Consider the following 16,855-nt stretch of genomic DNA (forward strand, 5'->3'; position numbering starts at 1 on the left):
AAATTGGATGGTTTCTGACGACAAAGGGGTTGGGAATCACTGTTCCCGTACTCCAGTGTTGGTACTCGAGGACTGCAACTGCAGTTGCAATAATTAATCGATTAATCAGCAACTAACCGATTACGAAATTCACTATGTTGATACTCAATTAATTGGTTTGACATGTTTTTCAACTTCAAATTTATCCAAATGCTGAGATTTCAGCCTCTCAACCGGAAATGGTCTCCCGTTTCGGTCGTCCTCCGCGGCAGCAGACAGATTACGTTTGTGTTTTTTCCAAAAAGAAACATCTGCTTTCACTTTGCAAAACGGTGATCGACCTTTTTGCCGATTTTCTGACGGATGTTACGGCCCAAATCGGTAATCTGAATCATCATCAAATTATGTTTGTCCATTGTCTGCACTGTCCATTTGAAATAGTCTCCTGTTGTTGAATAAAGGGATAGCAATTAAAATGTTTTTAATCGTTTATCGATTAATTGAAAAAAATAATCAACAGATGAATCCATAATTAAAATGATTTAGTTGCACCTCGGGCGGCACGATTATGACCAAAATGATAATCATGATTATTTTGATGATGAGGTAATCAGGATCGTTAATCAGTTCTTCATTCTGTCAGGGAAAGCATCTTTTTAAATTTGTTTTATTGCACTGCTTTTAAACAAACAGTATTTAAACAGGGCTGCACGGTGCCTCACAGTTGTGAGGTTGCAGGTTCAAATTGGGTCTCGCCTGTGTGGAGTTTGCATCGAGGTGTGAATGCTTGTTTGTTTCTGTGTGCCCTGCGATTGGCTGGCGACCAGTGCAGGGTGTGCCCCGCCTCTCGCCCGCAGTCAGATGGGGTTGGCGACAGCGCGCCCGCGACCCGAGTGAGGAGAACGCTATGGAAAATGGGTGGATGGAGGGATTATGGAAACAGTTTGGATGACAAAAAGAATAAATTACAAAAAAGTGACCCCATAATTGAAACTTTACAAAGAGCTAATTGAATAAATATGTGCTTACAGAATGTAATAAGGAAGTCCAAACAACGGACATTAATCCCTTTCCCTCCTCTCTAATTTTTGCTCTCCTCAGCCCACAGAGTGACTTTTGCCAGCGAGCGCTCGCTTATTTAGGCATTAATATGCGACATGTAAATAAGCTTTGCTCTAATTGGATCGCTCATGATGAGCTATTGACGATACGTTGTCAGCCGGGCCTCGCGTTCATTCCATTGGCCGGGGGGCGCGGGGTGCTCTTATTATCGTCGTGAAGCAGAATTCGTTTAGCGTCGGATTGTCGGCCCGCAACTCTCAAAAGGAGGCGATGTGTCACGTGGGTGAAGTCAAAGAGAGGACATTGTGAAAGCGTTCAGTCACGACAACGTCACCAGCTGGCTGCGCGCGCACTCGTACTTTCAGCATTAGAAGTCTTGTTTAGTATTCTCCAATAACACAACACGTATGCTTTTATATACAGTGTTCCCTCACTCGATCGCGGTTCACCTATTGTGGATTCAGTGTTTTGCTGAATTGATTTTTTTATTTTTTAAATATTCATATTGCACATAATTTGCTATTTTGGATGTTTGTATTTTTGGGGGGTGGTAAAATAATGTGTTTCCTAGCCTAAAACATCAAAACTGCAAAAAAAAAAAAATCATTAAAATATACATGGTGTACAATACTACTGTATGTTTTTGTTTAAAAGGTATTTTAAGAGTATAGAAAGTGACGAGTATGGTAGAGGTTAATAGGCGTGTGGAAGATTAATAGGAGTCTGGGGAAGTTCATCCATCTTTAAAATATGTATAAATAATCCCCAAAAATATTTGATTAGTACTAAGTGTACTTCACTTATTGTACGAGTGGTCCAGAACGTAACCCCTGCGATAAACCAAGGATTCATGTAGTGTAGATCAATGTAGTGTAGATTACTGTACTGTAGTAGGGCTGGGCGACGATGGGAAATTTAATCGGGATTTCGGTTTTGGCTTCTCACGAACATAAAAACGTTATAATTGAACAAAAACAATTACTGTGCAGCAAGCGCGGGTTGTTACAAGTTCCTGCGTTGTAAACGCACCCTGCCAGGTGGAGTTTACTATCAAACTAAACGCGTAACAAAATGAATTGCGCGCATTGTATATTTAAATACAAGACACAGATCGTTTTAGACATCGCCAGTTTATGCTAACCGTCAATTGAAACAAGCTAGCTAACAGCTCATCGGAGGGATTTAAAAAAATAAAAAAAAATAAACAATACATATAGACAGACAATATAACAATACTCACAGGCATATATTCTTCCTAATCTGTGAAAAAACGAGTTTTAATTTATGACTTTTTTTGTTGTTGCTTGCTGTAAATATGCAGCTCCATGCATGCATCGCACCACACTGCCCCCAAGAGGCCAAAGCATACACAGCAGGAACAGCAGATACAGTCCTGGCTTTGTATAAAATGACACAAATGTTTTTTTTCCCCCCTGACTTTCTGAAATCAGACAAAAGTGTTCCTGTTTTAGGTCAATTAGGATTACCAATATTATTTTTATTTGCTAATACTGTACATAGTAGACTTTACACCGATCTGATCGGTATCGGCCGATAATTAGCATTTTACGCTGATCGGCTTTGTCGTCATTCGCCGATTGATCGGCTCCGCAAAAGACATTTGCTGCGCGTCGCCATCGTGTACAGTATATTTGAATCCGAAAGCTGGTTTAGTTGTAGCCTTGTCACGTGTCTTGACATACTACTGTAAATATCTGACAGCCAATAAAGTTATTTTAAAAAAAAAATAAAAAACACGTGTCGGCGGTGTGGGACAGACAACACGTAATGCCTGCATCAGACCGTAAGACAAATTTGCTCTTTCACGATTACACTATGTCAGACTGCTGCAATAAAATCTTGTACTCCGATACCACAGCATCCCGTCTTTTACGACTACTGGGCTTAATCTTGTCAACTCACACTCGACCGGATGCAAAAGCGTTACCATGCCCACGACAACAATCGATCGCGTCGTGTGTATGATAAGAACAAAAAGGGTGCAAAACGTGTGCTAGTGGTCACTGGTGCTCGGGAGAGGACTTTAATTCCAGGCTTGCTTGAGGTATGTTCACGTACTTTTAATACGATACGGCTCGCAAGCAGGCAACAAAATGTAATGTAGTCTAGTTCAAGCTAGTGCTAGCATGAACGCTTGGACCTAAACATGCCTCCGTTCTGTCGAATCATGCTCTAAAGCTTCGATGTGGGTGAATTAATTGAATTACAATAAGTTAGCACCCATTATTTCTGTCATGTTGGTTTGACCTGACTGATTAGCATACATGACTTGACAATATATTTTTGAAGAAACTCAGTATACAGTACACAAGTATATACAATAAATGAATGAGTCATTTAAATAGACACATTGCTCCATCATATGATCGGTTATCGTTTTTTAAATTTTTTTTATTTGTATTTTTTTAAAACTGTGATCGGCCCCAAAAATCCTGATGGTGTAAAGCCTAGTTAGTATATAGTCGACAATACAGGCACCCCAGGTGAGCCAAGTGTTTTTTTTAGCCTTGGCTGTAGTTATTGTTTTTTAGTTCTATTTTTAATTATATTATTTTACTTGTTACGAAATTATTTTCTGGTCATATTATTATTATTATATTGTTAAGTTATATTTAAAGTTGAGTTTTGACAGTCAAATACGAATTCAATGAATAATTATTAGTTGTGATTTGAATAGAAATCAAAGTAATTGTGATTATTGTATTAATTGCCCAGCCCTACGCTGGAGATTACTGTACTGTATTTGCATGACTTGTGGCAGGTGCACAGGGACCTGGCTGGCTCCAAATCCAGAAAGGCACTTCCAGCAGTGTGTGAAAGTTCATTTTACGAAACCATCCTCTGTGAAATTGAAGCCGTTTGTTTCTCAACTCGTCTGAGTTTGGCAGGTGATGGAAAGTTTAAGCTTTGAGCAAGACGCAGCCAAGTTGTCACTCAGCCACTTTTCCTCAGATGAGATGAGTTGACATTTTGGAACCACTAAGTGGGCAGCTACTTGAATAATTACAAACTTTCTACAAAACTGATTGGGTCGTTTTGCAAGCCTTCTGCGTTTATCGTCTTTTGCATTTAATTGACAAAGCGCATAGATGTTAAACTTCAACCAGGTCGAAGCAGAGCAAATGTATTTATATTGTGCGTTTCATACACAATGTGCTTTAAATGATTAAAAGCATTTTGAGAAAAATAAAATACAAACAGGGTACAGTGCAAGAACGATCATTTAAAAGCGGAAATGCTCTAAAAAGCATGTGAGGAGAAAAAAAAAAAAAAAAAGTTTTTTCACCTGGACTTAAAGACATTGACACCTGGGGCTGACCTGACTTTTGTCGGCTACGTATTCCATTTGCGTGCAGCATAGCGGCTAAAAATCGCGGCATCATGTTTGCTTTTTTCCCCCCCCGACTCCCTTTTCTCCGTTATCTGATCTGAGTCTGCAGATCTCAGAGCCCTGCTGGGTTTATAATCCACTAGCATGCCTTTCAGGTATTAAGGGCCTAAACCATTAGTGATTTGTAGAGGAGCAGCACAACTTTGAAGTCGATTCTAAAGCTAAATGCGATCCAGTGTAGAGACATTAGAACTGGAGTAATGCGTTCTGGTCTGAACCCGAGCTGCAGCGTTTTGAATGAGCTGCAGCTGTTTCATGCTCTTTTGGGGGATTCCAGTCAGAAGACTGTTACAATAGTCAAGTCTACTTGCGATAAAAGCACAGATGAGCTTCTCCTGGTTTGCTTGGCACATGCAAGCCTTCACTCTGGATATGTTCTTCAGTTGCTAGAAGGCTGTTTTAGTGATTGATTTGATATGACGGCTGAAAGTCAGGTCGGAATCGATCACCGCGCCAAGATTTCGGACTTGGTTTTTAGCGAGAGTGACTCCAGGTAGTTACAAACAGCAATCCTCTTTTCTTTACTGCCCAAAACTATGATCTCAGTTTTGTCGTGGTTGAAGAAAGTTTTGGCTCACCCAGTTATTTATCCGTTTTAGACAGTGACACAACACCTCATTTAGCTGTGATCATCTGGAGACACTGCGAGATATAACTGTGTCATCTGCATCGCGATGATAGTCAACATTGCGGTTATGAAGAATTTGACCCAAGGGTAGCATATACAGACTCAACAGGAGTCCGAGGACACACAAGGTCACACACTCATTTGGACCTCCATCCATCCATTTTCTGAGCCGCTTCTCCTCACGCGGGTCGCGGGCGTGCCGCAGCCCATCCCAGCCATCATCGGGCAGGAGGCGGGGTCCACCCTGAACCGGTCGCCAGGCAATCGCAGGCCACATAGAAACAAACAACCATTCGCACTCACAGTCACACCGACGGGCAATTTAGAGTCTTCAATCAACCTAGCACGCATGTTTTTGGGATGTGGGAGGAAGGCGGAGTGCCCGGAGAAAAGCCACGCAGGCACGGGGAGAACATGCAAACTCCACATAGGCGGGGCCGGGGATTGAACCCCGGTCCTCAGAACTGTGAGGCGGACGGTCTAACCAGTCGCTCACCGCGCCGCCATTTGGACCTCTATTATGTATAAAACAGTTGGCGGGGGGAATGGATTCTGTGGCCATGCGACCTTTTTAATGAAGACTTAACCATGTGTTCGTCCCTTGGTGGTTGGCTGACTACTGGACGAGAAAATGCTTGATCAGATATGTAGCAGCGCCGGCATTTGAAGTGTAAATATTGCAGACGATCGGGTTCATTTAGTCATGGTATTCAAAATTGTGATCACAATTAAAATTTGATGACTTGTGCAGCCCGAGTTGCAGCTTGGACTCTAGAAAACTGGGAGTAGTTACTGTCGAGGCGATTTGGCTCATTTACACACGGTCTCGAAACGAACAATCGATTATCAAAATAGTTGTGCGTCCAATAATCCATTCTCAACACCGCTTATCCTGTTCAGGCTCACGGGGGGGGCGGAGCCTGTCCCGGCCGACTACCCCCTGAACTGGTCGCCAGTCGGTCGCGGGGCGCACATAGAGACAGACGACCACCTGGACCCGCGTTTACACCGTCACTGAGTGGGAACTGAACCCACGCTGCCCACATCAAAGTCAGGCGGATGTACCACGACACCATCAGCGACGAGCTGTGCATTCATGTGATCGGTTAATTGTTGCACCTCTACGTAACGAAGTCATGTTCTGTTGAGTGAACTCGAGAGTCGGATGTAACTTTTTCCCAAAAATAACGACAAAACTGTTACGACGCGATCACTGACGTGCATTGTTTTATGTGCGTTTGCCAGGTCGTACGATGGGAGTTTGTCTCCTGGAGGGAAACGTCCAGCTGAAGAAGCGACGCAACTGACGCGCACACGCACGCACCCTCGTAACACAGAGGGCCTTTTTCCAATTTCCACCTCGCGGTCAGACGCTGCCTTCCCACGCCGCATTAGCGCGTCGCCGCCGCCGCCGTCGGCCACCATGTCGGACGCCCCCGAGGCTGCCCCGCCCAGCCCCCCCGCCCTCAGCAACCCGCTGCCGCCCGAGGTCACCAACCCAACCAAGCCCGGCAGGTAAGCGAGCGCCGATTGGCCCGCGTCGCGTCTCGTGTAGACGCTCCTCCGACCACAGGAAGTGACCGCGTGGCCACAGCAAGTAGCGATGTCCCGGTCCAACTTTGCCACTTCCGATCCAATGCCGATTTTGCAGCCTTGAATTTTGGCCGATATCAACAATAATCGTACATTTACTTATTTTGTCGTATTGAATGTTAGAAAAAGCTTCATGAAGTTATTTTACTCGGAGAATAATAATCAGTAACAGTAAGTATGAGGAAAAACTGACCCGTTTATTATTAAACAATGGGTTACATAAAGTAACTTTAATAATAGTAAAATAAATGTATGAGGAAAACCTGAAAAATAACTTGAATACAACCAATAACACAATGTATATTTAAATTGCAACATAACCACTGGTTAACTTAAACATAAGCATAGTCTACATTTGATTAGATTTAAATAGAAATACATTTGAAAAATTATCTCAATAAATATTCAATGCAAATGATCCCTTTAAAGTATTCAATAAAGTTCAATTCAGTTATTTTTTTTTTTTTTTTTGTGCTTTCTCCACACATGCGGCAAGACACTTTTGAACTTCATGCAACTGGGCTTTAGTTTTATAGACAATTGCTATTCCTGCTGTCCACGTCTTGGCCTCACGCAATGAGATACGCACTTGCAGTGACAAAGAGAGAAGAAAGTACAACTCACCATCGACTATTGTTATGACTCTTGTTGGAAGAATACATGCCACTTATATTGCCTGTTTGTATGTGTTTATAGAGCGTTTTTTTTTTTTAATTACCATTATTCCTTATTTTGAAAGATAGAAGTGCCGCAATTTCATCGCTAATTTTCATTCGCTCGTCAGTGGCGTTTTTCAATTCATTGTGTATTAACGTTGAACTAGCGATTTTTGTAAACAAAAATTAAGAAACGAAGTCTGTGATGTATTTGAACATTCAATAGGTTTCATTCATTTATGTGAGTTTAGCTTTACAGTGAAATTAAAGAAATAAACTTTGGAGTGTCAATAAACGACTTGAAGCAAGCAACATTTACTCTTACTGCTTGCTACTATGTTAGCATCTTAGCAAGCTGTTCTTGTGATCACGCGGTGCTGGAGCCCAGCACGGAACGGACCTCTTGTATAAGAGCTTCCAAATCGCAGATTTGAGACCCGGTCCCATCCGATACTACTTTTTTTTTTGCTGACATCGGACCGATTTCCGATCTCAAAAGATCACCAGGAAGACGTTTGTCTGTGTGTGTGCGCGCGCGCGTCTGTGTGTTTGTGCATGAAGAAGGACGTGTGTGTGTGTGTGTTCGTGCGTGGTGGTGGTGGGGCATTTCACCCAGAAGACCAATCAGCTGACCTGTAGGTGACGCATCTCCAGGGTGAACAATCATCTCCCATGTGTGTGTCAGCTGACATTTTGTATTCGCTGGGGGTGTAACGATTTGTTTTAGCAACGATTCGATTCTTAGCACGATTGGTGGGTGCCGATTCAAGGATGATATTGGTTCGTTTAGAAGATCCGAAATGATTCAGTGGCTGCAAATCGGTTTGCCACAAATTCATCCAGCGTGACTGTGGGGGAAAAAAAAAATCACAAACACGTCTCTTCTCGATGTTAGCGGCTAGGGAGGTAAGCTGAGCTCGCGAGCTTGAAAGGCCTCAAAATGCACGACGTGCGCTGCGAGACGCGCGTCGTCATTGAGAGGTTCTCGCTCGCCGCCTTCTGAGACGGACATCCTAAACATCAACAAAAGTGCTTGAAAAACAACACGCAAGCATCCGGCGGTGTCTTGTCCAATCGCTAGGCGCATTATGGGGTGGGGTGACGAGGAAGAAAAGAGACCAAGAAGTGGCGTTGTGCTGACTGAAAAGTAAAGTGAAGTCAAAGGAATTTATTGGAAATACACACACACACGCCTCCCTAAAAAATCTGCCGTGCGTTAATTCCTAGTATTGATACGATCGATTAATTACCTTTTAAACGATTTCATCGTTACGCCACTAGAATTTGTTATTAGCTGACTTGTTGGCATGATTGACGATTGAGTGTCTGTAGGAAGACCTATCATCTGACACGTTGCTGCGTGCGTGCGTGCGTAGGAAGACGAACCAGCTCCAGTACATGCAGAACGTGGTGGTGAAGACGTTGTGGAAGCACCAGTTCGCGTGGCCGTTCTACCAGCCCGTGGACGCCATCAAGCTGTGCCTGGCGGTGAGTCGCGCTCGGGCACCGCGGCGACCGGGAGGGGGAGGGGCTAGGCTAAGCGTGTTCTCGTGTGCGTGCCTGCGTGCAGGACTACCATAAGGTGATCAAGAACCCCATGGACATGGGCACCATCAAAAAGCGTCTGGAGAACAACTACTACTGGAGCGCCAGTGAGGCCATGCAGGACTTCAACACCATGTTCACCAACTGCTATATCTACAACAAGGTGCGCGCTACTACACTAAACACGCACTTTCGCTACTACACCACTAGGGCTGGGCATTGTTCAGAACGTCACCATCGATTCGATTTCGATTCTTTAGGCTGCGATTCGATTCTTATTTTAAATGTTCTGATATCGATTCGGGAAGAAGTAAAAATACACAAATAACTGGGTACATTTTGACAATTTTGAAATACTTTTGATGCCATGTAGAAATATGTAATGTCATAACACGTTTTAAGCAATAAAACATCTGAAAATGTGCACATAACCTAATATATGGAGTACAAAAGTAAAAAATATGGCAGTTGCTTATAAACACTGAAAAGGTAAATTGCATGTAAACTTAAATTGTACTTCCTCTTAAAAATTATAACTTATTTGTTCACATGGCATACAAAAGTCAAAAGCTGTATGTATACATAAACAATCTTTCTTTACTTATTAGGGTTACTATTATTATTTGCACAGTATTAAAGTAGTACGTAGTGAAGTTGCATGTTTGCGGCATTGTGAGACAAGCCGATAGCGCTACTTTCTTCATCAAAACCCGTTGGTTCATTTATTGCGTCTGTCAAGAAATTGGCTACATTGCTAAATATCCATTTTCTAGCGCTTATCCGAGGTCGGGTCGCGGGGGCAGTAGCTTCAGCGGGGACGTCCCAGACTTCCCTCACCCCGGCCACTTCATCCGGCTCTTCCGGGGGGATCCCGAGGCGTTCCCGGGCCGGCCGAAAGACGTAGTCTCTCCGGCGTGTCCCGGGTCGTCCCCGGAACGCCTCACCCGGGAGGCGCGGTGTTCGTTATGGACAATCCGTGATGAGCACAGAAGTCCAATAACAGAACACCGCTCGGGTTCTGATCGGTGGGACCGTTCCTCCCAATCGTTGCCCACGTGAGCATTGAGGTCCCCCAGCAGAACGACGGAGTCCCCAGCGGGAGCGCTCTCCAGCACCCCTCCGAGGACTCCGAAAAGGGTGGGTACTCTGAACTGCTGTTTGGCGCATAGGCACAAACAACAGTCGGGACCCGTCCCCCCGCCCCAAGGCGGAGGGAGGCTACCCTCTCGTCCACCGGGGTGAACCCCGACGTACAGGCGTCGAGCCGGGGGGCGTTAAGTGTACCCGCACCCGCTCGGCGCCTCTCACCGTGGAAGAGAGTCCGACCCCTCTTGAGAGGACTGGTACCAGAGCCCGAGCTAAATATTATAAATAAAAGTCCAGATAAATATGGCTCCCTCCCAGTGTAGCGTCCACGGAAGGCTCGAGTCTGCACAACATCCGACACCAATTCCCGCTCGTGGCAGTCACGTACGTCGAGGTCAGTCGCTCTTTCTGTCGACTTCAATGACTCCAAAGCGGCCGCGTACGCTTCCGGGACGACGACTTTTCGTGTCGGAATTGCGTATCGTGGTTGGAGTGTCTTTTGTCCATTTGTGTTCCCGATTTACAGGGGAATCCAAAATGAGATTTCAAGGTAGAAGAGGCAGCCGCTGTTTGCCTGAGCAGCCATTTTGTTTGGCTTCGTCCATTCAACGGGAACCGTGCGCACAGTGCCTCACAGTGGCCAGGAGGTGATATTGAATTGCGAAAAAAAAATGTCGGCGCATGCATTGCTGAAGCGAAAGCCTCCCTAGCCCAGCCTCCGCGCGTAGGTGACGTCAGCGCATTGTGCCACATTAATACCCGTGCGTCACCATAAAATAAACGGTTCCCCCGAGGCAGAGAAAATTCCGCAGGCGTTTTTATACCGGAAGTACTCAAAATACCCGAGCGCTCGTTGCAGCCCTTTCACATAGCAATAAGTGCGTGCCAGGCGAAAAGGTTGCGAAAAGACAGAATGTCCAAAGTTTGGCACCCCAACCTAACCCTAACCCTAAAACACACTTCCAAAGCGAAGCACAACTGCACATGAATGGCCAAGTCAACATCGTTAGCTAATTGAATATGGCCAGCCAACACTAGTTACAACCAATTGGAATCCATAACAGGTGGTTTGGATAGAGGAAGGATGGAAACAGCCGCCGGTGCTCTTTTACGGGCTTTATGAAGAAACTGACAAAATTCAGTCAACACAAGCTCATTCTTAGACAGCCTGTTGACGCCAGAGTGGCTAACGGCTAGCTGGTTAGCAGGCGGCCAGCGGCTGACTTCCATGTCACTCGACAGGCCACATTCGAGGTCACAGATAGTGTAGTGTAGAATGGGGGGATGGCGACGCCGAGTGGACAAAAATAATACGTGCACCTTACATGCTGTTCGTATTTGTGTGGAATCCATCAATCCATCTTTTGTACCGCTTCTCCTCACGCGGGTCACGGCCATGCAGGAGCCTGTCCCAGCTGACTCTGGGCGAGAGCCGGGGCACAACCCGAACTCGTCGCCAGCCAATCGCTGGGCACGTATATTTACATTTGCGCTCACATTCTCACTTACGGGCAATTTCCAGTCTTAAATGAACCTATCGTGTATGATTTTGGAATGTGAGAGGAAACCAGAGTACCCGGAGAAAAGCCACGCAGGCACGGGGAGAACATGCAAACTCCATAGAGGCGGGGCCGGATTCGAACCTGGGACCACAGAACTGGGAGGCGGATGTGCTAACCGGTCGCCCGGCGTGCTGCCCGTATTTGTGTGCATGAAGCTTAAAAATAGAACATGATACTAAAAATGTGGTTGCTGCTCTCCGGCCTTTGTTTATTGCGGCGATGGTCTGGAGTGCGAGCCCTGCAAATCAGCAAGGCGCCTTTTCCTTTCAGTGAAGCCTTTGTGGGTGAGCCAAGTGATGCTCGCCCTCTCACAACCGGTCCAGCCCCCGAGTAGTCGTGATATCGTACGATGAGTTGCAATGATTATTTCTTACCTAGTGTATTTGCACTTTATTTAAGCCCTTAAGACATCATTACTTCTGTGTACTTAGATTGAATTCAGTGGAAGAATGTGTTGAATTTCGTTGTGTTTATTTTGGAAGGTTTGGCTAGATTGTCACGGTAATGTGCAAAGGTTGAATGATCTTCTTTGTTGAAGACGTTTCATCTTTAATCCAGAAGTCTTTTACAGTCCTAAATTGATGTTGCGGATTCCCTCTTTTCATGCCGGCAACGACGACAACCCCCGCTGATGCGTAAATCTCGGCACTAAGAATTTGCCAAAAGTACGCCACCATTTCTTTCTTACTTGCTTTAAAAAAGGAAAAAACCAAAAATGAGCAAACCGTGGCTGCAAACCAAAAAAACAAGGGAAGAAATTATGCTACTTATGAGTCACATTTATGGCATATATCACAATATGAAACAAAACACCATTTTTTTCTGTCTTGTATGTGTTACTCTTAACCTTTTGATTTCAAAGTTGAACATTGTATGGCTGTGAAGGACAAATAAAGCGTGTACCCCGCGTGGCCACCGTTCAGCACCGATGCATTAGCGGATTTTTTTTCACAAATTCTTTGTTCGTGTATTTCATTCTTTTTTTCCCCAAACACCAATATCTGCTCTCTACTGAAGTACTGAGTGTGTATACCTTTGCCACCTGTCCACACCACACGTGAGTGGTCAGAGATCATAGTTGACCCGTTGTCGTTGGTATGTATGTGCGTGCGTGTAGCCGACGGACGACATCGTGCTGATGGCGCAGGCGCTGGAGAAGATCTTCCTTCAGAAGGTGGCACAGATGCCTCAGGAGGAAGTGGCGCTGCTCCCGCCCGCCCCCAAAGGCAAGAACAAGAGCAAACAGCTTCCTGCTGCGCCCACCACAGGTACGTGCCCCCCCACCGCCGACCTCTGCTCTTGGCACAGCAATTAAAAATTAGCGGACGGAATTAAATACTGAAATGACTTCATTTTTACTCAAGTACAATACTAGAGTGCAGGACTAATTGTTATTGTTGTTGTTTGCGCGTCAGTGAGTCAGCAGGCGGAGTCTTCGGTGTCGCCCCCCGCCTCCTACCCCTCCCCCTCCCAGACGGCCGTTATTTCCGCCACGCCCACAAATGTCCAGGCCACGCCCCCCGCGCCGCAGCCGCCGGCCGCCATGATGCCGTCCGCGCAGCCCGTGGTCAAGGTAAGCGCGTCTGAGCCGGCTTCGGCCAGCTCCGAGTACCCGCCATGAGAATGTTCTTTGTCCTCATTAGTAAGACAGGAGCCCGAGAAAATGCTAAATCAAGTCTGTTTGGGATGTACTTAAAGGTGTCGGGTTTTCTATGTAAGATCACGACAGCGGCACAAACGGGCATCGTGACGACGTTACCCGGAATTCAACACCGGTCGGGGGGGTCGGGCAAACGCACAAGGGGACTAGGGGTGAAAACCACAGCAGAACAATAGTGAGACAAGTCTCGATATTTGTCATGTTGCAACAGTCAAATTGTGTTCTTATTTGCGGACGGGGGCAGGGACGCCCGGTGAGGACATGAGAGGGAACGCAAAAGGGCGGACGACAGGATGTGGGAAATGAGCAAGGCAGTGCTACTGACGAGTGGCGCGGTGGGTGCGCGAGCGCCTGTAAGAACCCGCGAGTCGGTGTTCGAGTGACTGTTAGTTGTCCCGGTGCGAGCAAGTCAAGCCGACAGCGTGTCTACGGAACGTACGAGTGAAGAAACACCCAACCGATGTACGGAGTCGCTGAGCCGGCACACGGAGGAAGGGGGGGGCGGCGAGCCCGTCCCGCGTGGGGGGGCCCCGGGCCCCCTGCCCGACCGTTCCTGCCTTTCTGTCGGTCGTTGCAGAAGGACCCCCGCTGCGCAGTTGTCGAGCGGGGGTGACTGCGGTTGGATGTTTGGGGCCGTAGGCGCAGAATGGCAGCTGCCCTTCCGTCAGACTGCAGCGACACTAGGGGCTTACCACCACCAGTTGTGAATGAATAATGCACGAAATTGTAAAATGTCTCGAAAAGCGCTATATACAGTGCCGTGAAAAAGTATTTGCACTCGTCTCAAATTCTTCATACATGCAAATCAGACGCCTTTCGGCGAAATTCGTCAAAATGGGCCATTTCCGTGAATCGCGGAGCTCTGATGAGTTTTTTTTCCCGGCTGTTTCGTACTCCTTGAACGCTGGCAGTACTTAATATGCGGCCTGATGTTCACAGGAGTTGATGAGACCAGAAAAGAACTTCCGCCGCTTCTGCTGTTTATACGCAACTGTACTTTTACTCTGTTACAATGATTTAAATGTCGCTCGCTACTTTTATTTATCAATTATTGTTTATCAACTATATTTCGTGCGGGCGACTACGACTTCGGCGTCGGGCACCGTTTGCGCCAATCCAATTTAAGCGCTAGTGACTTTTAAGTCTAGTTTACCAATCAAACGACACAAGAAAGTCACATGACACGACATCTTCTGTTGGGCCCCGCTGATCGTCGTGGCAGGGTCGTCGTTACCATTGAAGGCAACGGCGCTACTCTTGTTTACATTTCGACCAACAAAAGCAACAACTTTCATGTATTGTCGTATTTGTCTGGCACTGTTTGCCCAAACGTGGATATTTCAGTTCTCTTACAACTTCAGAAAACACATTGCAGTAAATTGGAGATGTGTGTGTGTGTGTGTGTGTGTGTGTGTGTACTGTGCGTACACACACACACAATCACAATTTGCACATTCACGTTTTATTTTAAAAACAATTTTTTTTTATTGATGTTCATGCTGTGGTTAAAGAAAATCTGAAGTTACTCACTATTTACTCAGTACTTGAGTAATAATTTCACTGTATACCTTTTACTGTTACTCCAGTAATTTTTTGGATGACTACTTTTTACTTTTTACTTGAGTCACATTATTGTCGAGTAACAGTACTCTTACTTGAGTACAATGTTTGGCGAGCCTACCCACCTCTGGCGCGGGCATCCTCTGTTGCTACTCTTACGTTTTTCCTCATCAGATCAGCCGGTGTCGTATGCGTTGCGCTGGTCTTTCGTCAAGCGCACGTAACATCGGCGACAAGAGCCGATCCGCTCGTGCATCTTTTATTAATTAGGAAACGCGGCTACAGCGATCTAATTAGTTTACGGATGTTAAATGTATGAAGCGACGGAGCGATGTTAGAGATTTTGTCACAACGCAGAATGAACTCAGTTCAAATTCAGAACTGCCCAATAGAAGCAGAAAAATATTGTACTCGATATTTTCCTGGGGGGATGCATTTGGGATGAGCCTTAGAAGTTGGAAATGGTGAAAAAGGAAGTGAAACAGACAACGATTGTAGTCAATTGTTTTCCAGAATGAGAGCGCTTAAAGAGGAGGATGCTGTTCATGTGGCACAGCTTGAAGCTGGCATCGGGTGCAGGCGGAGATGGGCCTGGCTCCGGTTGAACTAAAAAGCAAAGAAATCAGGCAAATTTCATTTGAATCTTAAATTTGTACTTGAGCGGTGGAAATAAGTTTTTCTGCATGAAGAATTTTGTTTTCTTTTTTTTGCCTTATTGCCGTCTTCGGAGTCTTCCAGATTGCTCCATTTATGTTCAAATCAAGAGAGTTTTCTGAGGGGGCTAGGAGGATGCCCCCAGACCCCGCCTACTATGTTGTTGTTGTTTTTTTGGGTCACCTTTTTCACGCCTTTGGTGTTTGCATGTATGACTACAAGTGAAATGCATTATTATTATTAATATTATGAAGGGTGCAAAAGATGTCAACTCATCTCAATATGGTGGTTTAACTGTACTTCAGTGTTTTTTTTAGCCAGTGGGGGGCGCTGCATATGCTCCATTGCAAATGATCAGAACGTGGCCGGATTTCAGCCAGGAAAACTCCCGCTAAAAGCCTGTTCGGTGTGCCAACAGAAAAAGGGCGTCAAGCGGAAAGCCGACACCACCACGCCCACCACGTCGGCCATCTCGGCGGGCCGCGCCGACTCGCCCACGGCGCAGGACATCAAACCGGCAAAGCTGGCCTCGGCCCGCCGCGAAGCCGCCGCCCGGCCCGCCAAAGCGCGGCGGGAGACGGGCGAAGATGCGGCGGCCGGCGATGCGGGGGGCGGAGGGGGCGCGGCGCCGGCCATCGGCGGCGGGGCGGGCGGCGGCAGGAAGGCGGGCAAGCTGGGCGAACAGATGAAGCACTGCGACGCCATCCTGAAGGAGATGCTGTCCAAAAAGCACGCCGCCTACGCTTGGCCCTTCTACAAACCCGTCGACGCCGAGGCCCTGGAGCTCCACGACTACCACGACATCATCAAACACCCCATGGACCTCAGCACCGTCAGGGTAAACGGCGCCGCAAGCCGCAAGCCGCAAGCCGCACGCCGCATTCTCCGCTCGTTCGGACTTTCTTCCGCTTTCACTTGCAAAGCCAAAGAAATTCCATTTTCGGGCTCAGTTCGACAAGAAAAGGAAAAACTCATTCGAGTTTGAATATTTGATCAATTTGTGTTACAGTATCTCATGCAAGGAAGTACACCACTCCCATTTTTATAAATGCAGTACAGGTGCAACAATTCATCAATGACTTGACAACTAATGGATTATCAAATTCACGGACAACTACTGTATTATATTTGAGGGTGCCGGTCCGATTTTCCGTCGGATATTGCCACACGCTTGAGGCGCCGCTGCTCGTGTGCCACGCGTGCCCAACGCCTCCCAAACACGCGAGAGACGATTAGCCGGCCACAAAAGATAAACGTTATTGCGCAGCGGCCAAGTCGATCCATCGACAAATAGGTTCAAGCCCTTGAACGTGGCACGTCGTCGTACTTGAGAGAAATTCATTCGCGTAGCTTGCTGACACTATATATATTTTTGAAACGCAAGAAACAAGAAAGACAAGACCGATAGTCGAGGCTCACCATCGTTTTTTCTTTAAGGAGCGGTTTTGCTAATCGTTT

At 46.2% G+C, this 16,855-nt stretch overlaps 1 protein-coding gene across 4 annotated transcripts in view; it reads left to right on the plus strand.

The window, feature by feature from the left end:
• Positions 1-16,855, plus strand: part of LOC133399609 (bromodomain-containing protein 3-like) — a 28,918-nt gene that overhangs the window by 2,338 nt on the left and 9,725 nt on the right. For 3 of the 4 annotated variants that reach the window (XM_061671225.1, XM_061671227.1, XM_061671228.1), the window contains exons 2-7: positions 6,327-6,596; positions 8,707-8,818; positions 8,901-9,038; positions 12,641-12,791; positions 12,939-13,096; positions 15,816-16,235. In XM_061671225.1, the coding sequence (XP_061527209.1) occupies positions 6,505-6,596; positions 8,707-8,818; positions 8,901-9,038; positions 12,641-12,791; positions 12,939-13,096; positions 15,816-16,235 (1,071 nt within the window). In that variant the 5' untranslated portion in view covers positions 6,327-6,504. Of the gene's footprint in view, positions 1-5,981; positions 6,225-6,326; positions 6,597-8,706; positions 8,819-8,900; positions 9,039-12,640; positions 12,792-12,938; positions 13,097-15,815; positions 16,236-16,855 lie in introns of all 4 variants that reach the window. The other variant, XM_061671226.1, reaches the window with a different exon arrangement.

Source organism: Phycodurus eques, chromosome 3 (assembly GCF_024500275.1).
Source record: "Phycodurus eques isolate BA_2022a chromosome 3, UOR_Pequ_1.1, whole genome shotgun sequence".
Classification (NCBI taxonomy): Eukaryota; Metazoa; Chordata; class Actinopteri; order Syngnathiformes; family Syngnathidae; genus Phycodurus; species Phycodurus eques.